Source organism: Sapajus apella, unplaced genomic scaffold (assembly GCF_009761245.1).
Source record: "Sapajus apella isolate SASKATOON/1434 unplaced genomic scaffold, GSC_monkey_1.0 scaffold56, whole genome shotgun sequence".
In the NCBI taxonomy this organism is placed as follows: domain Eukaryota; kingdom Metazoa; phylum Chordata; class Mammalia; order Primates; family Cebidae; genus Sapajus; species Sapajus apella.
The window spans coordinates 4,256,123-4,280,357 of NW_022436996.1; the positions used below are offsets into that span (position 1 = coordinate 4,256,123).

At 44.8% G+C, this 24,235-nt stretch overlaps 1 protein-coding gene across 5 annotated transcripts in view; it reads right to left on the reverse strand.

The window, feature by feature from the left end:
- The window catches only part of DPP6 (dipeptidyl peptidase like 6), a 1,109,512-nt gene that overhangs the window by 204,576 nt on the left and 880,701 nt on the right, over window positions 1–24,235 (reverse strand). For all 5 annotated transcript variants that reach the window (XM_032245216.1, XM_032245218.1, XM_032245215.1 and 2 more), the window contains one exon: window positions 10,211–10,292. In XM_032245216.1, the coding sequence (XP_032101107.1) occupies window positions 10,211–10,292 (82 nt within the window). The remainder of the gene's footprint in view (window positions 1–10,210; window positions 10,293–24,235) is intronic.

Here is a 24,235-nt window from a genome sequence, read left to right on the forward strand (position 1 = left end):
GGTCTGCCATGGCACAAGGGTGGTGCGGCTCCATGCCCCGTCATCCACAGGTCTAAAAAGGCTATGTTAATTTATAACTGCCTTGTTATGTTCTCTCAAGAATCTATCATTAAATGCACTCTTCCTTAATGTAGAGTTCTGGTCCTGCTTTAAATTCGATTTGATACATGATCTTGAAATTCTGTAACCTAATATTGCCGAGGCTGATGCGGGGGCACCCTTCTGAATTTGATTCTTCCTAAGAAATGATGCGCTGCTTCAGTCACAATTGAATTAAGGGAGCTGTGATGAGGAAGGAAACAGGGATTATCTTCACTGAGCAATGTGGGCAAGTAGCTCAGGCCCTGTTTTAACCCTACATCTGCCTGTTCCTCAATTTTGCTTTGGCTTAATAGTCTTGAAGCTCATTTATCATTTTTTTGAAATGTAGTCTCTTATTTTGAAATATACAACATGTTATTATTGACTATAGTTCCCTTGTGTAGAACTGTGGCTTGTCAACTAAAAATAATTTTATTTTAGATATTAAACACTCATAATCTGTGACCTTGAATTTCATTATTCTACTTTCTATCCCTCAAAAAAAGAGTGAGTCCCAGAAAATATCTCTCAAGGGTTTGCCACGAGCTTTCAAAACAGTGGAGTTAAAGGCACTGTGATCCCTGGAGGGTGACGGGTCAGCTGATTCATGTTTGCATTCTCTGCAAAAAGCGCATCTCTTTTACCTTTTACACGACTTGAGCACATGTTTATTGAGTAGATTTCCTAAATCTCATGTTTAGCAATACATGTTCTTCTCTTTTTAATTTTTAAAACATATGTAATATTTCTGTAACCAAGAAATTTTTAGAAGCAGGAAAAAAAGCTCATAGTCTGGCCAGTCCAAAATCATTATGTTGACTAATATATTACTTTCGAATCCTTTCCATATGCAAACATACCAAACGGCTTATTTTTAGTCCTGCTGCTGTTGAACAGGTGACATATGCTCTGTAGGCCTATCAGTCTTCCTTATCATAAACGGTTACAGAATATCTCTTCCTATTGATATTCCATCATGTAGCAAACTGCCCGTCAACACTCAAGACATTTCCAGATTTTAGAAATTCTTATTATGGATAACAGTGTTGTGAATGCATTCACTGATACAGCTTTTGGCTTCTTTTTAAAGGGATTTTTGTGATCTTGTATAGGAAAGTCTTCATGACTCTTCCTGCATATTTTCGTATTGTTTTATAAATAAATGTTCTCTTTTGCCTCCCCCATTTACACAGAGTTAAAACAAATCTCCACCTCCTCCTGATGTACTACATACATTTTCCTTCTCTCACTTCCCCCGTGATCCTATGATTATGAATTTCCTTTCGTGTTCTGGAATCCCTGTATCCCAGGAGAAGAGCTTCCTGGCAGCAGGAAAGGGCCCCACAATTATTTCCTGATCCTCCTCGTTCTTTAACCGTGACGACCCGGTATCTCTGTTACATGACCCCATCCCTTCACATTAATTTCCAAAAGCTCAGCTTATTGACTTGAGCGCAAGTGAATATTAAAGTGATTTAGCCCTACAGAGCCAGGAAGTGATAACATATTGCGTTAGATTTGAAGGGTACCTTTGGTAGAGCTAACAAATCACTCACCAAACTGTCTCCATCCATTATCTGAGGATACAGAAGGCGATTTCCATCTGTGCAATATTAATTTCTTGGCCACTGTCATGGACCTCAGTGCCCATGATGAATGTTTTTACAATGAATACCAAATTAACCCAGACTGATTAGAGGCTTTTATAAGTTATTAATGGGATGTCACTTTGGTCTGGTCTTCTCCACAGATGGGACATTTCATTAAAGACTCTCCTCTTGCTGGAAAGATCAATCTTCCTCCCTTCATTGGATTTATCAACTTCAGCAAAAGTGCGCCCTGCCTCCTTTGCTACGGCTGTGGGACTGGGTGGGCAGCACTAACCCTGAGCCAGGCTGTGGCTCGAAGGAGGCCATGGGACCCATTTCTGCTCAGCTGCCTGGTGGCCACCCAGGTGGTGGTGGGGAACTGCGGACCAGATGAGGGCTCCTTGGACTGGATACAGAAAGCAGGACACCCAGCTTCTTATAAAAAACACGCTATCTTCATTCAAGGGATAATTTCTAGCTTGGCATTAGAGTCGGAGAATTGCTGTCACCTGACAATGGCCTTTTCTAAAGCCACAGACGCTTGAAAACTTACAAAGAGCTAAAGACTTCAGGGGATAGAAATGGATGCTGCTTTCTGCACATTCCCCCTCCCTCTCTAAGAGTGGGAGAAGAGCAAGGTGTGAGTCCACACAGGTACCCTGGATGGTGATGGACAGTGTGTCTGGCCGGTCACGGAGCCCTCCGGCTATCTGCCCCAGCTCCTGTCTCTGTCCTGCGTTTCTCTGCTTTATCACGGGTGGCTGAACTCTCCTGACACACACCAGACTTCTGTCTGATGAATTCTTATTTTCCTTCTCTTTCTCTACAGCTCGATCAAGCCAAACCATAACAACCGCAACAGTTAAAGACATGTATCGAGAATGTTATTTATACAAGGCTCTACAGCCTGTATTGGAGTAGATTATCTTAGTCTGCACCACAAGACCTATAAGGCAGGCACTATGACTTCAGTTAACAGACTAAGAGGGAAGCCAAGGGATTAGGGATTAAGTCTCAGTCAAGATCACGCAACTAGTAAGTGCTGGAACCAAGATCTCAACCTGGCCCCTTTTGAGTCCAAAGCTTTTGTTACTAATGACCTTGAAGAACAAAACAACAAAATAAAATGTTCTTTTCCTTCTCAGGCCTAAAACTAGGACCTTCTGATTCTGAGGCTGAGGAGGTGGCCTGGGACCCTACAATGAAGTTTCTCAGTGGGGGCATCCACAGCCCAGGTCTTGCTGGGTTCCCACCCCCAGCTGGCTTGTGGCTGCACCCAGCCGGCCCTCACGCTGCCATGCACGTGGCCTCTGTGTCACACTGAAAACTGATGGTTCTCCCCACGCACCCACCGCCCACAGACGCCCACACCCGAGCGATGCGTGAGGCAAAGGCCCTCCATCCCCCCAACCTGCTATCAAGCTGCCCTTTAGCCCCTCTCACAGAGCGTTTTGGAGTTTCAAGAGCAAGCTCTTCCTCTATATCTTAGGTTGAATTATTGACATTTCTGAGGCATGGATTTTTACAACTTTAATGGGTTAGTTTAAAAAATTCTTATTCTTGAAGGCAGAAACCCCAATGCCATGAGGTGACTCAGCGCGAGTGCAAAAATACCTTCAACTCCAATTTTCCTGAATCTTTCAGTGACTCATAGAAAAAAGTGTCAAGACACGGCTCTGGGGGGAAGCAGTACCTGCTGGATCCCTGTCGGATGCTCACGGATAGGTAAAGAAAGGCCCTCACTCTCTCACTGTTGACATATTAGGAAGAAAAACAGCTAACCTTGGGATAGTCTGCTTGGAATGGGCTCCGTCCACTGCTGTGGCTTAGAGAGTCACAACTGCCACAGGCTTGAGAGGGTGCAGCAGTCACTAAGATGGGGACGGCCCCGGATGTGGGTACAGTGTCTGTGTGAGCCAGTCCGGGAACACCTGTGCAGGGGATCACAGCATGCCTACGGCGGCGGCCCATACCCTGGGGAAATGTTTTGCTCAGAGCTAGATTGGCTTCACGGGCCCTGTATCGAGCAAGCAGGAAATGACCCCTTAGGCAGTGAGGCCTGTCCAGATGGCCTTGTTCTCAGGGGCATCATTTTGTCAAGACTTGAAGATCTAAGGATCTTGGTGAAAAAATGAGAAGAATATCAAACACATAGTGTGACAGCCCTGCTGTGGACAGGGCAGGAAAGCTTGGGCAGCGTGAACAGATGGGGACAGTTATGAGAGTGACTGCCAGAGCAGGGCAATGGGCAGCATTCACGGCTGGGGAGAGCGAGTGGGCGCACCAGTAGGTGGACTGGCATCAGAAGCAGAAGCCAAGAGGAAAGAGCCCATGTGCTCCTTCTGCACCCAGGATCTGGCAGCACCCAGAACGCAGGAAGTGTTCAGCAAGAGGAGATTGAACCAGTGAACAAATGAGCGCATGAGAGAATGACGGGGAACTGTGCCCAGGGCAGGACTGGCCTGCAGGGTCCATGCGCTGAGCGGGCCCGCGACCACAGCAATCGCTGGCCACATGTGACTTTCCAGAGAGCTCTAGGGCTGGAAGCATCTTTGGGACTGCGGTCTACCTGCTCCTAAGACCTTGTCAAGGGAGCTGCCATCCTAACCGTTAAAAAACAGCGCAATTTAAATGTGGATTCCTGATACGATGCTGTTACCTTCTATGCAAAGCTACTGTAGGATCCGAGGTGCCACATGATCAAGGCAATTCTTCCTAGAGTCTGGCTCAAATCTCCCATTTTGGTAAACATGTTATTCTCCTGTCTCCAGGGAGACACAGGACAGTTGCTCACTGATTGTCACCACCCCCCAGCCTCCCATGCTCTGGAGATGACGGGAAAGTCGGCCTCCCCTTCCAAGCCCAGAAGCATGGCTGGGAGAGGGCCTTAGTTTCCCTCCATGGGGGTTGTAATTGCACCTGCTCCCCTGGGGAACGCTGTCTCCTGAGGACAGCTCTTGCCCCAGTCCCAGCAGGTTTCCCGGCTAACTACTCCACTGCTCTTCATCTGTCATATTTTGACACTGTCACTGCATTGAAGACTTCCCAATGGGCTTATTAAATTTCCTGTTCAAAGCTCTTCATTTATCACTATCATGGTAGCAAGCCAACCAAAGAGAGACCCATTCACTTTGTCTCTGATCTTCGAAGTGTACCAGCAAAGGCTCCGGCTTTGAATTCTTAATGTTGTCTAATGCTGTACTGTCTTCCTTCTGAATATTTCCATGGCACTCATTTCCAGAGGAAAACATTACTATGCACCAAATTCACATGAGCCCCTGCCCTTGCAGATCCACCTGCAAATTCACCCTGAGGCAGCTTCAACTGCAAGTGCGTGTGCTAAGAACAAGGAAGGCCACGCAGCTGCCCTCAAAGCCTGTGTGCTTCTAGGAAATGTCTCTAGCAGCAATCCATAGCAGGAAATAAATGGACTTTCCTACGCCAAACAACTTAATCATATTCTAGGTCAGCAGAGACAACCTCCCATAAACCGACAGACACATGGTTGGTCAGGGGAGGACTTCATGAAAAGATCAAAGAAAAGAAACATGGAGGGCCAGGGGAGGTGGCTCACGCCTGTAATCCCAGCACTTTGGGAGGCCAGGGCGGGTGGATCACTTGAGGTCAGGAGTTCAGGACCAGCCTGGCCAACATGGTGAAACCTCATCTCTACTAAAAATACAAAAATTGTCTGGGCATGGTGACCCCCGCCTATAATCTCAGAACTTTGGGAGGTCAAGGCGGGTGGCTCATGAGGTGAGGAGATCGAGACCATCCTGGCCAACATGGTGAAATACAAAAATCTCTACTAAAAATACAAAATTTAGCTTGGTGTGGTGGGGTATGCCTGCAATCCCAGCTACTCAGGACCAGGGAGTTGGAGGTTGCTGTAAGCCAAGATCACCACACTGCACTTCAGCCTGGTGAGACTCCATCTCAAAAAAAAAAAATAGCCAGTTATGGTGGCACACACCTGTAGTTCCAGCTACTGGGGAGGCTGAGGCAGGAACCTGGGAGGTGGAGGTTGGAATGCGCAGAGATCGCACCACTGCACTCCAGCCTGGGTGACAGAGGGAGACTCCAGTTTAAAAAAAAAAAAAAAAAAGAAACATGGAGGAAATCTCAGTTCAGGCAGATTCATCCAAAGAGGACAAAACGAAAAAAGATGCGGTGCAGAGAAACGCGATGAAACACCATGTATTTTGAACGTTTATGTTTACCGACCGCTCCAGTTCAGAAGAACAGGAAGCAAAGGAGGGACACTGTGTTAGCATTCTACATAGGATTTCTCATTTAATCCTATTTAATCTGGCCAACTCTGTTTTCTAGATCACATCCTGGGCCCTCAGCAAACATTTGGAAGCAATCTGGTTATTCGTCATAAACTACAGCCCCACACCAGCACCATCACAGAAGTGGCAAGTGGCTTCTGGCAGCCTGGGGGTCTCCCCCAGCCCACTCCGCTAACAACACATGGGCCACTACCCCGCAGTCATTACTACAGGCGAAATGCTCTGTGGGTCTCATGAAACTTACGCTACAAGGTAAGAGCCACTCGTTGGTGACCACATCGAGGCACTGGGAGAAGATGCCTTCACACGCCCCTGGTGCCCTGGGTCGTCTCCTGTGATGTGGGGGCTCCGGACCCACAGGCAGCACTGAAATTACTCAGCAAAGGAGGGTATGCATTGCCAAAGCTCTTTGCAAACTTCAACTGCAGCTGTGTTCTCTGCTCCCCAAGGAGAATTACTCACTTTAATCTGACTCATTATAATTAGAGTAGGTTGACTTTAGGGAGCAATATTTACTTTTTAAAATAAAATGGCAATGAGGGGTGTGTTGCTTGTCATCACTAATGGGTTAGAGCTTACGAAGCCTGCTCTTGAGTTGTGAATTTTCTATGCAGATGGAGCAGGTGTGGTGAGTACCTGTCATGAGGTGGTGGCTCTGGGGTCAGGCTGTCCCCATGGGGACAACCAAAAGAGCATATGATCCCCTAAAACAGGGGCCAGCCAACTATAACCCACGGGCCAAACCACCTGTGCTGGAAAGGATAGATTGACTGGAACACAGCCATGCCCATCTTGTCTATGCTGCGGTAGAGGAGATGAGCCATTGTGCTAGAAACCGTCTGTCTGCAAGGACTGAAACATGCTAGCTGGCCTTCTGCAGAAGAAGTGGCCCCTGCCCCAGCACAGAGGACACTCACTCAACAATGAGCGATACTGCCTCTTACACTCAGTATACACGTGTATCATAAAGCTCTGAAAGGTCAAACGGATTTAAAAACTCAAAAGTCCCACAAGCATATTAGCACCTTTGGCACTAAACTCAAGGATGAACAATTATTACTTACCTGAACATTAATTTCTCTGAAACAGAAAGGAAGTCAAATTCCCATCACCTCTAGTACTGCCCTAGAACATATTCATAGATGCTGGCTATTTGCCATCATCTAATTCTTCCTGCTGAAGTGGTTTGAAACCACAAAAATACATTAACTAATGACTTAATCAATATGTTTATGCTTTCATCTTTTGCCTCAACAAACGTTTACTGGGCACCAGGCATTGTGCTGGGTGTGTTAGGATACAAAGATGAAACAGGCTCACTGTGGGGACTCAGGCTACCTGTGTTAGTCTGTTCTCATGCTGTTATGAAGAAATACTCGAGGCTCAGTAATTTATACAAGAAAGAGGTTTAGTTGACTCATGGTTCCGCATTGTTGGGGAGGCCTCAGGAGACTTACAATCATGGCAGAAAGCATCTCTTCACGGGGCAGCAGGAGATAGAATGAGTGTCCACTGAAGGGAGAAACCCCTTATGAAACCATCAGGTCTTGTAAGAACTTACGATCACTAGAACAGTATGGGGTAAACTGCCCCCATGATTCAGTTATCTCCACCTGGTCCCACCCTTGACACATGGGGATTATTATAATTCAAGGTGAGATTTGGGGGGGGACAGAGAGCCACACAAAATCACCACCTAACCAAGGAGAGAGACATGTCTACAGGTAACAAGAGATCGTGTGTACTGGGAGATTACACAGTGAGACCTGGAACCCCAGGATGGCTCTGTGTGTGTGTGTGTGTGTGTGTGTGTGTGTGTGTGTGTGTGTGTTGGGGGAAGTGTCAGGAAGCCTTCTTTGAGAAGTTGTCATTTACTTTGCTTTGTTGCTACTTATTTTTTTAAGAGGTTAAACATGATAACTTCTCTAATCACTTGTCCTCTCCTCATCTCCAAGGGAGCATGACATGAGTGAAAGTCAGTTGTTCAAGAGGACAACTCTAGACTTAATCCTAAAGTATGTGCATGCAGACACACACACACACACACACACACACACACATGCATGCACGGCAACTCCTTTTACAGTTGTAAGTTAAACTTCCTTTATGTTGCAAGCTGTTCTCAGAGGCAGATGACAAATGCTAACCCTACTACTACAGACCCAGCTTATTTGCATGTGCAGACGATAAGGCAGCAGTCCACATACTGAGTTATAACCACTGGGTGATAACAAACGAGGCAACAGGTATGGTGGAAAGAGACCTTGGTGAGTGGTCATGTTATGATGTTTTCTTCCTGATGACTATAGAAAGACTTGACACTGATCACTCAGTAAGGTTCCACATTCCCACCCTTTCTGTACAGTGGGGTGATGAGACCAGGTGCAAAGCGGTGGGTACCGGGCTGTACTGCATCCGCAGAAGGCAGGGAGAGCTCTCCATGGAGGTGTGATGGCCACTTCCACAGATGACTTGAAAGAAATTGGAAACCTCTTCAATCACAAACTTTCAGAGGGTTTTAAGGCCAATTGTTAGAGATTCAGTTGCAGTTTCAGTCCTGAAAACCTATTAGGTCTTCTACAATCTCCTATCAAATTGCATTTTTCCTTGTATAAGAATTAATGCCTTGGAGAAAAGACAAATTTTATCTCTTTGTTGTGACTGAACTGACGGATTGGTGTTCCTCCGTCAAAGTCAGCTCTCAACTTCCTCACTTCCCCCCATCACCCTGTGATTCTGATCAGCTACACATGCTTTTCAAAATCTCTGTAATCAGTTTTAGCATTAGAGACATGTTAATGATGGCTAAAACATTAATAGTTTCACAGCCTCTATACTCTTGTTTCTTCAAACCAATTCAAGGCAGTGGAATTAATACATAAAGACAACACGATTGTACTGTGGGGAGAAATAAGACTTTTCATTTATAAGACAGATGACAGCCTATCCAATATAATTCCATGTGGGCTTTTAGATATGATCATTTTTTGTGCTATTTAAGGAAAAGAGAGCTTTAAAAATGCAGGCTTAGGTAATCAGTTTGAAGTTAGAGGCAGAAGAAAAAGGTAACTTGAAAACGGCAACCATGTCATCTGACCTTCAAACCCAAGGACTTTCTGCATGTGGCAACACAATCTCTTAAAAAATGCTAGATAGAACTGGCAAAGAGCATCAGGTTTAGCCAAATGCAAGGCTAGAGTTGGAACAAACTTGAGGATTGTATTATCCAAATCCTCCAGTACATGTCTGGGCTGCTACCTGCAGCCTGACAGCTGGAGGCGCCACCCAAAGCCAGCTCCACAGTGAGAACCAGGATGGGAGCCCTCATTTTAGAAGCAGTGTTCAGGGCCTTTTTCCCCTGCACCATCCTTCCCATTCACAGAAATCCCCCAGTTTTGCCAATTTGAGAAGGAATCCGTGAAGACAGCTGATGGAAACTGAGAGGGCTGCCATGCCCACCGGGGATTTTGCATATTGACAAGACTGGCCTGGCTCCACAAGGGCCAGCAAATCTACTTGCTTTAAAAACCCTCTACAGAGGCCAGGTGCGGTGGCTGACACCTGTAATCCCAGCACTTTGGGAGGCCGAGGGGGTGGATCACCTGAGGTCAGGAGTTTGAGACCAGCCTGGCCAACACGGTGAAACCCCATTACTACTGAAAACACAAAAAATTAGCTGGGTGTGGTGGCGTGCCCATCATCCTAGCTACTCAAGAGGCTGAGGCAGAAGAATCCCTTGAACACGGAAGGCGGAGGTTGCAGTGAGCTGAGATCGTGCCATTGCACTCAAGCCTGGGCAACAACAGTGAAACTCCATCTCAAAACGGAAAGATAGATCAACAAACAAACAAACAAACAAAAACCTCCACAGAAAGAAGTCTGAGTTCCCAGAGCATCTTTCAATTACACCTCCATTCGGATCATGCTCATTTGCAGTCCTTTTAATGAAGTTGATCTCTTAGAGCTCATGAGTCATCTAGATTCCATAGACACAGCTACAGTTAGGCGCCACTCTAACCATGTCAGATGCAGGAACCAAGTGTATGCTGTTCCAATTTTAGGGGAATTTGCTATATAAAAAGAAATGGCTGTTTTACATATTTAGATGCCCTGGTGTACTTGTCCAGAATTTAATTTACACACACACACAACACCATATACAGGCCAAGGTCACAGTAAGCTCCATTCAGCCTAAAAATACAAACTTCCCCCAAACCCAAATATGGTCACCAAACTTGATTGGCTTACCAGCTGCTGGCCTTTAGGGCCCCATCCTGCATACTGAAGCTTTGCATTGGTGACTTCTGGTGGGTCCAGACTTTGAGGGTCTCTGAAAATTGAACAAAGAAAGAAACAAAAACAAAGCAAAATGTTGGGAACCAAGAATTTAACTCTGCAATTTTATCCCCTCGCTATAACCTCACTCCTTTCTCCTTCCATCGTGTCCATTTCAAGAGCTTGTCTCATGTGTTACTAAGTAGTGTATCTCATTTCGTCTTTATTTGATTTCTTCAGAAGTATATAATTTATTTGAAGCTGAAATAGGTCCATCACTGCTTAACCCAAATAGTAAATACTCATTAAGAGAGAACATGCGGTGAGGTCTCTGGACCAACTTTTTAAATCTCCAGAACAGTCAAAGTTAAAATTAAAATACAGAGCCAGGCAGTGATCTATCCCCACAATTTGTATCTCCATCTGTGGTTCTCCTAGAAGTTAACTTTTTCTAGGTATAAGGCAGATCACCATAACCTTACAAAACCTGTGGCATCAGGTTTTGTGTTGGTTTGTGTTGGTAGATACCAGTAGAGAGAGAGACAGAGGGAGGAAGGAGATAAATTGAAAGAGTTTTTTCCTTTCGAACCTCACTTACATTGTTTATCCTTAATGTATTGATTAAATACCAATACTACCACGACAAAAACTTGTCTAAGTACTTAAAGGTCATAATGAATAAAGGTCATAGTGGGAAAGATGAAAAGAGCTTACACTTTTATAAGTATTAAATATTTCAGTATATGTTGGAGTTATTGCTGTCTTCGACAAATAGAAAAGATTCATTTTTGTGTTTCTTTTGGATGACACCCCTCCACGTGAAGAATGATATCCGCGTTCTGCTGAGTCTGCTGGGCTCTGTCAGGTGAGCGCCCTAACACTTAGCTATAATATTTCTTATTCTGAAGACATAACATAAATGTACCCACTCATCTGTAGAGATAAATGGCTGAATGGCCTTTGGAAAGGGGGGACGCTGCATTTCAGAGGTTGCATGAACAAAGGAGATGAGGCAGGAAGGGAAGGAAGTTGAAGGGTCTAAGGACGTGGTGGGTTGGGATCAGTAGAAAACACAAAAGCAGCGGCTGAATAAAACTACCAGGAAAAACAAGGAACGCATTTAGAGTAAAGACAGGTGGGGAGGTGCCAGAGTCCAGAAGCCCCCAGGTAGCTTTAGATGAAGTGTCTGGATTTGGAGAAGCCCAGGAAGCCTGAGGGTAGCAACGATGTCAATTCAGAGAAGACATTGCTACTTAGAAACCAGCTGGGAAGGCAGATCCCGGTGATCAGAAGACACAAGCGAGTCCTAATATTGCAGGTTCTGTTACTAGATGAGTTTTTAACATTTGTGTGGCTTTTTCCATTTGTTTGATTTTTTTTTTTTTTTTTTTTTGAGATCGAGTCTTGCTCTGTCACCCAGGCTAGAGTGCATTGGCATGATCTCGGCTCACTGCAACCTCCGCCTCCCGGGTTCAAGTGATTCTCCTGCCCCAGCCTCTTGAGTAGGTGGGACTACAGGTAACTGTCACCATGCCTGACTAATTTTTATACTTTTAGTAGAGACAGGGTTTCATCATGTTAGCTAGGCTGGTCTTGAACTCCTGACCTCTGGCAATCCCCTCGCCTCAGCCCCCCAAAGTGTTGGAATTATAGGCGTGAGTCACTGTGCCCGGCCAACATTTGTAGTTTTAATGTTTCAAAGTATTCTCAAAAACGTGGGTTAATTCCTCTTGAACCCTGGTGTAGAGAAAAACTTTGGTAACTCAAATTTCAGAAGCCAGAAAGTAAGATTAGTAAGTTAGACTATATAAAAATACAAAACTTTTGCATGACAGATGTGTCATAAACAAAAGACATCTTACAAACCAGGAGAAAAATATTTCCAACATATGCCATGGACAAATGGCTAATATCCCTGACATACAAAAAACTTTGAAAATTGAGGTTATAAAAAAAACATGAACAGACAGTTCAAAAAAGACATAAAAATGATCCTCAAACATATGACAAAGTACTCAAATACACATGAAATTAAAGAAGCAGGAATTAAAACTAACTGAGATATCATTTCTGACCTATGAGACTTGGAAAAAGCAGAAAAAAGTATGACACATGGTGCTGGGGAGGTTGTAGAGAAACGGGCACCTTCATGTGGGGAAGCAAACTGGTGCAATCATTTCAGAGGGACATTTGACAATGCCTAATAAAATACACACTTAACTTTTAGCCCAACAATTCCACTTCTAGAACGTCTCCTAGAGGATTCGCCTCCTACAATACACGAATACATGTGCACGTTTATAGTTATTGCAGCTTTATTTGTAGTTGCAAATATTGGAAACAATACGTGGTTGAGTAAATGATGGTACATCCTTCTTTCTTAAGTCTGAAGAGTACTGAACAGAGAGTAGCTTAGCAGTGGTTACCGGAGGCTGGGAGTCGGAGGGGTTGGGGGATGTTGAAAAAAGATACACAGTTTCAGTGAGACAGGAGGAATAAATTTTTGAGATCTGTTGCAGAGTATGGTGATTATAGTTAATAAGAATGTAATGCATGTTTCAAAACTGCTGAGAGAATAGATGTTAGCTGTTATACCACAATGAAAAAAGATAAGTATATGAGGTGACGGAGATGTTGCTTAGCTGGATTTAATCATCTCACAATGTATACATATAACAAAATATCACTTTGTACCCCTCGAATATATACAATTATCATTTGTCAATTTATAAAAACCCCAAAAACTATGACCCACCCATACAATGAAGTATGGTGCAGGTGTAAAAAAGAATGAAGAACTCTATAAACAGATATGGAGTGATTTTCATGTCAGAGTTAACAAAGCCCAAAAGTATGTATTATAGTATGTGTATATATATGTATGTATATAGTATGATATAGTTATATATCATAGAAGAAAGGAATATGAGAATATATGGAAATCAAGTCTTTTGTGAAAAAAGAAATATAGGAAACTGAAACCAGGATCCAGGTTGGTTACCTATAGGGTGTGGGTGCAAAAGGGGTGGAAAGGTGGGAGTGCTGAGAGGAGGAAGAAGGGGCACTTCTCTGAGTACACCTTCTGTATCACCTCAACTCTTAGACCACAGTAGGATTTCACATACTCCCAAAATAAAAGAAACAATAAAAAGCAGCCAGGATGCATGGGAACCCAGAGTGGAATAAGAACACTAACAAAAGAACCAAACCCCATTATAGGTGAAACACATTGAAGAGGGGTGGATGGGAAATAACTAACCGTAAGTAGCTTTGGGAAACAGTATTTTGACTGGATCTGCTAAAGATAAAAATTGAAAAAAAAACTATAAATAAATGCTATAGTTCAGTGAGTAAATGTGCTTCTCCCAGGGGTTTGAATGATCAATTCTGAAACTGTGTGCATACTAGAATTGGACAAATATGCAAATATATTAGAGATAATAAGAGCCAGGTTTTTCTCTATTGGAGAAAAATGTTGTAAGGAAAAGGGGAACACTAGAATAAATGGTGAAGTTTTGAAACCAGAGGTATCTGTATAAACTCAGGGTTCTTAATCTATACATACACAGATAGATCCAAAATATAGAAGTGTGTGTGTCCATGGGTTAGCATCCATACACATATGTCCTGGGTCTGTCCACTGAGAAGGCCTAGAAACAATGACACCCCAGTAGCAATGAGCACAGTTAGCATCTAGATCTTGATGTCTAAATACCATCACCCAATTACAGAAAATGGGGCTTCTAGGAGGGGCAATCGTATCTGGGCTGGGGCAGGAAAAATACAGAATGAGTCAGGAATATTTTACGGAATCAGAAAGTAATGAAATACTCAAAAAAAGATGGGGATTTGTTGAGAGAACATGCCAGCTAACTTAAAGGAGTTCCTAATGACTCACACTAGAACAATTTGATCAACAACAACAAAAAAAATTAATGATAGGATTGGATTAACCCATAGAATAAAATAAATACCCGGTAAGTCTTTACTGATAAAAATAATTAAATAAATCAAATAATCAACTTTACAGTGGATATCTGGCAGTTAGCCACTTAAGCAAGTGATTGAGGCCAGCATCACCAGAGCCCTTTGGATATAACACACTGGAAAGGACAAATAATCATTTATGTGATTTTTTTTATGCCAAAAATGCAGAACCTTACTCCAGTCATGAGAAAACACTGGAAAAACTCAAACTGAGGGGCACTACAATGTAACTGACCAGTCTTCTTCAAAAGTACAAGGTCATAAAAGACAAGGAGAAACTGAGGAAGTGTTATAGACTGGAGGGGCTAAGGAAAAAGGACACCTGAAGGCAGTGTGGGGTCCTGGGACACAGAAAGGACACTGGTATAAAAGAATTCAAATAAGGCCTGCAGATAAGTTAACAATATGGCACCCATGTTAATTTCCTATTCTTGATCATCATACTAAAGTTATAAAATATGCTATCACTAGGAGAGGTGGCATGAGAAATGCAAGAGTTTTTTGTACTTTTTCCCCCCAACTTTTCTATATCAATTATTCAAACTAAAAAGTTTTTAAAAAGAATGTCATAGCTTGTATCTCATTGGCTATAAAAATTATCCTAAATAGGAATGAAAAGTCAGATAATTTCCCTCCCAATATACTGTGATCTTGATTTTAAAAACTGAAAAAGAAATGACTTCCATATCCAGCACAGCACAGGTCCTCAGTATGTGCCTACGAACAAACAAATAAATTAGTAAATAAAGGTGGGTTCCAGTGGTGGCTCTTAGCAAAGATCATTTTGCAAATTTGGTGTCTAAATTTGCAAAAGGATCTTTTGCAAAAAAAGATCCTAAGTATACAGTATCTAACAAAGTCACTTCACCTGTGTTTATTTGGAATTTTCAAAGCACAGAGGACAGAGTAGGAGGTCAAAAAGAAATATTTAAACTCCACTGCCTTACTTAACATAGAAATTCAGTTTGTTACATTTTGATTTCCAATAGGTATCTAAGATATTTAGAAACAGCAGGGGATAAACTTTTCTCTGATCTGACAAGTGTAAATTCCTATAAATGCTAACTGGAGTTCCGATTTTAATTCCGATTTTATTACCTGTGCTCACCTGTGTACAAGGAGTCCTTTACTTCTTCCCTAAAGCTAAGATGCATTTCACTTTCCTTACCACCGCCAAGTTACAGGGGTTTCCACAGCCACACCAGGAATCAAAAGGTTGCATCCGAGTTCCAACCTTATGACGTATGAATCACACAGCCTTCAGCAACTCTTTGGGTCTTATTTTCTTCTATGGGGATAATAGCTACTCTCCTTCTATAGAATGGTCATGAAAATCAAGAGACACAACAGCTATAAATTTATGAACGCTAGCATACTCCATAGAGGCAATTATTTTCTTTTTTCTAGTCAGTGAATCTCTCAACCTCTGAATCCTTCTCAGTCTGTATAAGTTAAACAAATGGCTCCAAGATGCCAGAAGTGAGTTGTGGCAACCTGTCTTCAAAAACACCAGGATGTCCTTTATGGGGAGGAAGCTGTGAAGTGGCGGAGGGAACTCCAAGAAGCTGTACATTTAATTCTGAACTCTGTCACTGGAAGCAAATGGCTTGGGCAACAGAGTAACTGGACCCAAGTTTGTTTCCTGTGTACAAAATGAGAATAATCACGCTTGCCTCATAGGGGCAATAATCTATTATATGTGAAAACAGGTTGCATAGAGTTTCCTAGCAGATATTCCATAAATGTGGGTTTAATCATTGATAAACTGGTAAATAATTTGACCACGCAATATAATACACACAATGTGCAGATGTATATGTGTGTGCCCTTAACCCTTCAGTTACCTAGAAAGGATTAATGGTTGAATATTGATAAAATGTTATTACAATCACTATCTACATGTAATTTCTTTCAAAGGCCCAGGAATAGGTGAGATATAAGGACAAGTTCACTCTATGGAACTCTGCAGCAAAAACAAATGAGCTCAATCCCTGTGTCAGGTGGGAGACTGGGTTTAGGTTCTCAATCCTCAATCACATTCTCCACATCTGCTTCTGTGAAAGAAACCTGTATTTTTGCATTGGAATGTGATTTCTTGCGGAGTATCAGATTCTTTTCCTTTCAAGTTAAAAGAGGATTTGAGAGTGATTTTTGCAGCTTCTTCTCCATTGTGGGGATTCCCTTTTTGATGAGCCACTCGGCGGTCATTCATCCTCAGCTCCAAGCCCCTACTGAATGGCTTCTGTCACACAACTCCCTCTCTGCCCAGCCTAGCAAATGCCCAACCTGCTTTTATGCTGAATCTACCTCCTCCACATCAACACCTTGGCCTTTGAGAATGACCAGAGAACCTCATGAAGCCAAATGCAATGTCTCCACCTCAGCCGGCCTCTAACCATTCCCATCATCAATCACCCAGAGGTGCCAGACACGTCTGTCCTCAATGCTGATTCCAGTCGTTCCTGCTTTCCTCACATCCGTCTTGACCTACTGTCCTCCTCTCTAAAGGAACGAAGAGGTGTGGTGCAGACAGAAGGCGTGCTGAAGGCTCTCCCTCCCACGCCCGCTCCCTCTCCCTTGCCTACAGGGCTCCCCCTCCATCAGCCTCACTCTCAGCCTTTGCCTCTGGGAGGCTCCAGCTTGCCCCAGGGTCCCTGCTTCCTCCGGGACACACAGAGGTACCTGTTGCTCCTCCCTCCCCTGGTCCCCAAGGACCAGGCATTCCCCTCCCAGTCTCCACCAGCGCTTCCTCCCGTACCTCCGTTTTTGTTCCAGTCTAGAACAATCAAATCATTTCCTTTCCATTTACCTTCATGCTAAAATTTTATTATTTATTACTACTTTTTAATTAAGAAGCTTATTTTTTTAAGAGCAGTTTCATGTTTAGAAAAAAATCTGAACGGAACTACAGAGTTCTCATATCCTTCTTCTTCCCCTGCCCTCAGTTTCCCAAATTACAAACATCTTGCATTAGAGTGGCGCATTTGGTACAACTGATAAACCAACTTTGAAACATTATTGTTAACTAAGTCCCACAGTTGACGTTAGGGTTCATTCTTTGCCTGTGATTTCTATGGGCTGGGACGAATCCATCTGCCTTTGACCTGCCATCACAGGACCACACAGGCATCTTTTGGGTCCCTATACTTCTGTGTGCTCTGCCAATTCATCCTTCCCACCCCACCAAACGCTGGCAAGCACAGATCTGCTTAAGGTCCCCAGAAGTCTGCCTTTTCCTGAATGTCACACAGTCGGAATCATACAAAGCGAAGCCTTTCAGGTTGGAGTTTTTCACTGAGGAATGTACGCTTTTGGCTTCTCTAAGTTTTCCCATGGAGGAGAGACTTTTATGCCGCTTCAGCCTCTGGGAATTTGCACCAGAGGTCTCTTTCCTTGTACGCCTTTCCCTAAGGCTGTTCTCCCCAAGAAAATGCAGACAAACAGGACCTCCTCCCACGCAGCCCCTAACCCATCACCAGTCCAACCCCTTCAGGTCTTGGTCCAACCCAGTGACTGGAACAAACCGAGGACCACTTTCTGACCTCCTCCCCATTCCTAACCCACCGCAATATGGCTTCCATCCATTTTGAAGCTGAAATTGCTTCTCTTGAGACCCTCCGTGTCCATCGAGGCGGTAAAGCCCGTGGCCTCCCCGTCCCGGACCTGGGTGGTGTCTCCACTCGCACGGTGGGTGCGGCTGCAGCTTCTCTGATGGGTTTTCAGGAGCGCCCCTTCTCCCAGCTCTCCTCCTGCCTCTGCTCTGGGCCTTGTCTCCTGTGGGATCTGCTCTGCCCACCCTTTAAAAGCCAGTGTCCTGGCGCGACCCCAGCCCTGCTCCTGTCCTCCACACCATCCTCTGTCGCTGTCATTGCAACCACAGTTCCAACATCTCAGGCCCCCAGAACTGGGAGGGACAATTCCTGTCGTTTAACGCCTCGCAGTTGGTGGCGAAGTCTCGCTGCAGCCCCAGGAAGCCAATGTCCCTTCATTCCTCAGTTCCACCAAGGCCCAAAGCGACTTGCTGAGGGCCAGGTGAAGATTTAGTCAAAGGCAGAAACAGCTCCAACTGCCTGAAGGGACAAAGTGGAGACCCTTGGAGAGCAAAGCAGAGGCAAACCCAGGGGAGCGGACCCTGGCCTGCTGCCCGTCTACCCCAGGGGCTTCTGCGTGGAGCCGGCCTCCCGCAGGAGAGGTCCTCCGCCCCACCTCGCACATGGAGGCCACAGCAGTACTCTCGGCTTAAGCGCAAATTCCCCTCATCAAATGACTTTCCAGCATGTCCTGGAGTCTTCTGAAATTCTCAGAGGTGTGTGTGAGAGAGAGGAAGACAGCGAGAGGGAGGGACATGTGAAGGTACACAGCAATTTATTCTGGGGCTGCTAGTGGCCCTCCTTCACTTTTCTTTCTTTCTTCTTATTTATTCGCTTATTTTAAAGAGTCCCCGGCAGGCTCTGTGATGAATCATCTCCTGGTAGAGATGGATTAGTTTAAAAAAATGATGAAGGAAGAATAAAGTGATCTGGACTTAACTATATTTCAGAATAATCACACAATCCATTCTGATTTGCTTATTTGAGCAATAAACAAAACAGGGCATAAGTCATGTTGAATTCTGAAGAGTAAATCACTACAGCAAAGTTTACTCATTTATCTTCCTGAGTGATTTTGAGGGATTGAAAAGCTTCCCAATGTCAACAGCATTTAGGGGCGGGGAGGGGGTGAAGCTAAAAGTTGCATTTCTGGCTCCTATCATTTGATGACCAAAGGCACCAAAAAACAGCATTCTCAGTGTCTAATAATATGTGTTTTCTGAGTCTTCCTATGTGCTTAGCATGGTGGGTAATATAAAAATGTACGATACACTCCCAGTTCTAAAAGGGAAACTGACACATGGTCGATGCTCAATAAAGAATCATTAAATAATGCATTAATGGATGGGTGGATTAATAAGTGGGTCTAGTGTAATCTCCAGTTACTGAATGGTGAGAGTCAGGAATACCGTAAGCTCATGCAGCACTTAAATATTTGTATCACCATTTTTTTGTGTATCTCTAAATTACACAGTTAAATTTTTGAGGGCAGGAATCCTCATGGGCATAAATGCTTCCCCAGAACCAATGAGAATGATGCTTGTGCCACTCTGTGAATAAACTAAAAACCAGGTTTGTTTTCTACCTATCAATCATCTCTCAACCAATCAGTCTATCTGTTATCTATCATCTGTCCATTCATAGATTGATTGATCTATTATCTATCTATATCATTTATCTATCTACCTATTTACCTATTATCTCTCTATCATTCATGGATTGATCTATCATCTGTCATCTATTCATCTACCTATCATCTCTCTATTATCTATCATCTTTTATCTATCATCTATCTATCATTTACCTATCAATCAATCAATCAAATTTTAGAGCCAAGCTCTCACTCTGTCGCTGGAGTACACTGGCACAGTCATAGCTCTGCAGCCTCAACCTCCTGGTCAAGTCATCCTCCGACCTTGGCCTCCCAAACTGCTGGGACTACAGGCATGTGCCACCATGTCCAGCTCTGTTTACCTTCTTAAAGTTTTCACCTTACATCATATGCATTAAAAACAAGTTTTTGGTCACCTCAACGGTTTCTTCCTCCTGACCTTCAGTAAAATCCCACTACAGAAGAAAAAAAGTTAGAAGACTGCCCTCAAATTCATGCCAAGAGGAGATCTGCTATTTCTCTCTGGCCTGTGGCAAGAGCAGTGAGCCCCCAGCCTGGGAGACAGGGGAACACTGGAGTTTACGAAGGACAAAGACAAGCCCTTTAAAGAACGAATGGACGTGAACGAAGCCAGTTTAGACGGGCGTTCCCTCCTCTCTTCCCACTCAGAGCGTTTGTCCTCTCAGCCTCTTCCCACACTTTTTTTTCTTTCTTAACCAGTTCGCTGGTATCAGCTCTGATCAGGGAGTTTGCTCTTATTGGCCTCAAGAACAAATTGCTCAAACACTTAACTCAAGGTGTAGTTTCAGTAAACGGAAGTGGCGCGGAAAATCCGCAGAAGACAGAAGCAGCCTAGGTAACCATGCAGCATCTGGGTCTGGATGAGCTGCTCTGACACTGCGGGCTCTCCCAGCACTCAGCACGAGCAGTGGGGACGCAGCAGGGACACGGGGCACACGCGGCAGCTTCATGCAGCCTGAGGACCTGACAGCATACACATGCATGTTCCAGTATGTTTGGCACACACGCAGGGAGGCGCACTCGTGGGCTCTGTCACCGTGGTCCCTGGTGAATGCTCCCTTCTCCCAGAGAGCTGTGTCTGTTATCTGAGGACACTAGGTTTTCCATGGAATTATTTTAAACCAATCTAAATGTGTATATCGATCAAAAAAAAAAAAAAAAAAAGCACAAACTTAGTGATAATGAATTAGGCCAAAGAAAAACATAGAGAAGCCAGTCAACACTAAATCTCCAACAGCTCAGGTAAGAGAAAAAAGTAATAAATTAGAAAGCACAATAAGATTGAACAGTATACAGGAAAAAATGCCTTTGGAGCAAAGGTGATTTAGATGCTATGGCTAATGAGCAGAGCAGGGTGCAGTTGTGGACACGTTCCGGTGGCTCTGGCTCGCCCCAGTGTCCTGGTGGTGCTGGGCACAGTTACCAGCTGACGTGTTGGGGGCCTGCGGACAAGCGCCCTTTTTCATGGTAGGATTCCACTACTAAATCTCAGGGCGGCATCCTGATCATGCCATCTCCTTTCCACCCATTACAGATTCATTCCAACCTTTTCTGCCATCCTTTAGATTCCTAAGGCATACCTGAGACCTCTCATGTTGATCGTATCTCATTTGGGGGCTTATGATTAGAAAAAGGCCTGAAACCATCTTGTTATTCAGAGTGCGACTTTGTGTGAGGGTGCCCTGGGAAAAGGTTTCCAATTCTTGGAGAAAACGGCCCAGCATCCTGGGACTGTGGGGTGTAGACGGCAGCTGCAGGAAGGCCCGGGGAGGGCTGGGGTGTTGGCCTGGGGGTTCCTTTGTGACTTTCAGTTTAGCCATCTCATCCTTTTCCCTTAGGCTGCCTATCTGTAAATTGGGACGGCGGAAACTAGTCAGGCCGAGAATGAGTAATGTTGCCGAAGCAATTTGGAGACAGGGCTCAGTTCTTCTAGACTATTTTAGAACCAGCAGCTGATCCTCGGCCGTGCTAATTTGGGCAACACCTGACACAGTTAGGACCCTGTGGCACTGCAAAGGGTTCTTCCCCTGACTCAGTAGGCCCTAGGTCTGGGGCGCTGCTCGTATCGTTAACAGCCAGCACTGCTTGGGGTTTAGTTTAGCCCATGGAAGGAGCGGTCTCATCCAGGTAGGGTACAGAGGAACTGGACGGTGAACTGCAGCTAGGAAAATGGGGAGCAGGTCTCTCAGAGGCTGCAGAAAGAGTGGATTTAAAACTGTACTTATGTAACCGCAGGACATCACATGGTACAGGTCTTCTATAGTCTCATAGGAGCGCAATGGTAATTTATTCATTCTCTAATGAATGTGGTTTCCATAACTATATAGGAAATTCCTTGACAATTGGAAAGGTTTCCTTCCTCTGACTCATCAAAGCCACAGTACCTACTGCAGTGCTAGTACCTAGTGCAGTGCTAGTACCTAGTGCAGTGCTAGTACCTAGTGCAGTGCTAGTACCTAGTGCAGTACTGGTACCTAGGAAGTTGTAAGTGCATACATTAACACTGCCTGAGAGCTCCTCTTAGCATTTCAAAAAACCAATAGAAATTTATCTTCGGGCAATGGCGTGTTGAATCAGTTAGGATGTACAAAGAGATGCAAGAAATTGACCTTCACGTTAGAAATTGGGACCTTGATTGTTTAAACTTTCTATGCTAATAAAAAGGTTAATTGTGGACAGTTCCCATCCTTCCAACCTCCCCTACCAGGTAGGACTGCCTTCATCCATCCAGTGAAATGTAGAAACAGCTGCTACAGGCCAGGGTTAAATTAATTTCTAGTCTGGACAAGCAGAGTTTTGTGTGGTTTCTTTTTAACCCGAGCTCTGTGGCCTCAGTGGCAGGCTGCATGTCAGTGCTGCCTTTGGGCGTCCGACACCCTGGTAATGCTGTGCTGTGACTGGGCTGAGGGTCCAGGGAAGCCAGGCAGCTCAGCTCAATAAACAAATGTGTCTCTTCTGAGTGCTGTGCTGTGGGGGTTGCTCGCCCTCACTTTGGAACTAGGCCTCCTCAGGAAGGAAACATCACGGTTTATCTTCTTTCACAGGACCCAACCCCAATGTCAGAAGGTAGGCCACGCCACCAGGATGTCCAAGTGCAGGTAGCTCTGTGCTCATCTTTTAAGCAACAGACAGGCCCAGCCCAGAACCAGCCTGCTGGGACATGCACACTTTTTTGTGGTTTTGGTTTTTCTTTTTCTTTCTTTTCCCTCCTCCCCTCCCCTCCCCTCCCCTCCTGTTCCCCCCCCCCCCCCCCCCCCCCCTCTTTTTTTGTCTTTTCTTTTTTGAGAGAAGGGCTTGCTCTGTTGCCCAGGCTGGAGTGCAATGGTGCAAGCAGAGCTCACTGCAACTTTCAACTCCTGGGCTCATGCGATTCTCCCACTTCAGCATCCCAAGTTGTGGGATCACAGGCACGTGCCACCATATACAACTAATTTTTTCAGTTGTATTTTGGTAGAGATGGGGTCTTGCTATGTTGCCTAGGCTGGTCTCAAACTCCTGGGCTCAACAGATCCTTCCACCTTGGCCTCCCAAAATGCTGGGATTAAAGGCATGAATCACTGTGTCAGGCCCACAGTTTTGAATCTCTTTGTTTCCTTTGTTCTTCCTTAGGAGGACTACCAAGAGGGGTAGTTATTGAAAAACAGCTCCCTCTCTCTAAAATCTGGCCAAGAAGTGAGGATGTCATGAAGTAAGCAGGAACTGGGCCTCCTCACGCACTCCCGAGCTGAGTGCTCAGGGCCACGTGGAATCAGCCCCATCAGGGAGTGCCTGCCCCGCCTCCGGCCTCTTGTTTCCTATTTGTCTCCCCTGCTGATGTGTCATTTACAAAGTGCCACAGAGAGATTATTTGTAGGGATGAGAGATGGTACAGTCAGGCCATCTGTACATGGTACAGTACAGGCTGCTGCACCTGCAGGCCGGACAGTCCCCCCCGAGATCCCAGGTGCTGGGTAGAGAAAGGCAGACACAGCCTGGCATTGAGGGTACAGATCTGCGTGCAGTGAGCACAGAGCCTTCTCCCCACAGCAGGTACAGTCATGTCCAGGACATGGTGGATGCCACTCACCATGCACAGTGGCCGTGCGGAGGGCAAGGGGTCCAAAAAGTCAGTCCTGGAGTAGTGAGTCAAGAAAAAGGCAGGGCTCTAGATGGTGCAGCAGTGCGGAAGACAGTTGGGCAGCTTCTAATCTATTGAAAGGTGCATTTACTTATGACCCAGCGACTCTACTTCTAGGCATTCGCCGAAGAGAAAGGAAAGCACGTCGGATGAAAATTTGTGTGCAAATGCCCACAACACTTTTATTCATACTAGCCGCAAACTGGAAACACTCAAATATCCATGAAATGTTGAATGAAGAAACAAATTATGGCATATTCACATAACGGATCACTCCTCAGCAATGACAAAGAAATGAATGCAGATACCTGCCACACCAGGGGCGAATCTGAAAAGCGATTATGCCAAGGAAGCCAGCTGCAGATAACACTGCACGGTCCCCCCTACGTGACATTCCAGAAAAGGCAAGAGTGTGGGACAGATGGCATGGCTGTGGTGGCTGGGGTGGAAGGGCACGGAAGATGCTCTGGGCACATGGGAATGGCCTGAATCTTGCTTGTGGGGGTGCTTATGTCATTGCACCTACTTGTCAAAATGTACTAAATGATGCCTTTAAACAGCATGATTTTTATTAGAAGCAAATTGTACCACAAAAGTTGGTGTGTGCTCTTCCACCACCATCCAGACAGACTGACCTGCCCCCTGTTCTTGAGTGACGCCCTTTCCTGGCT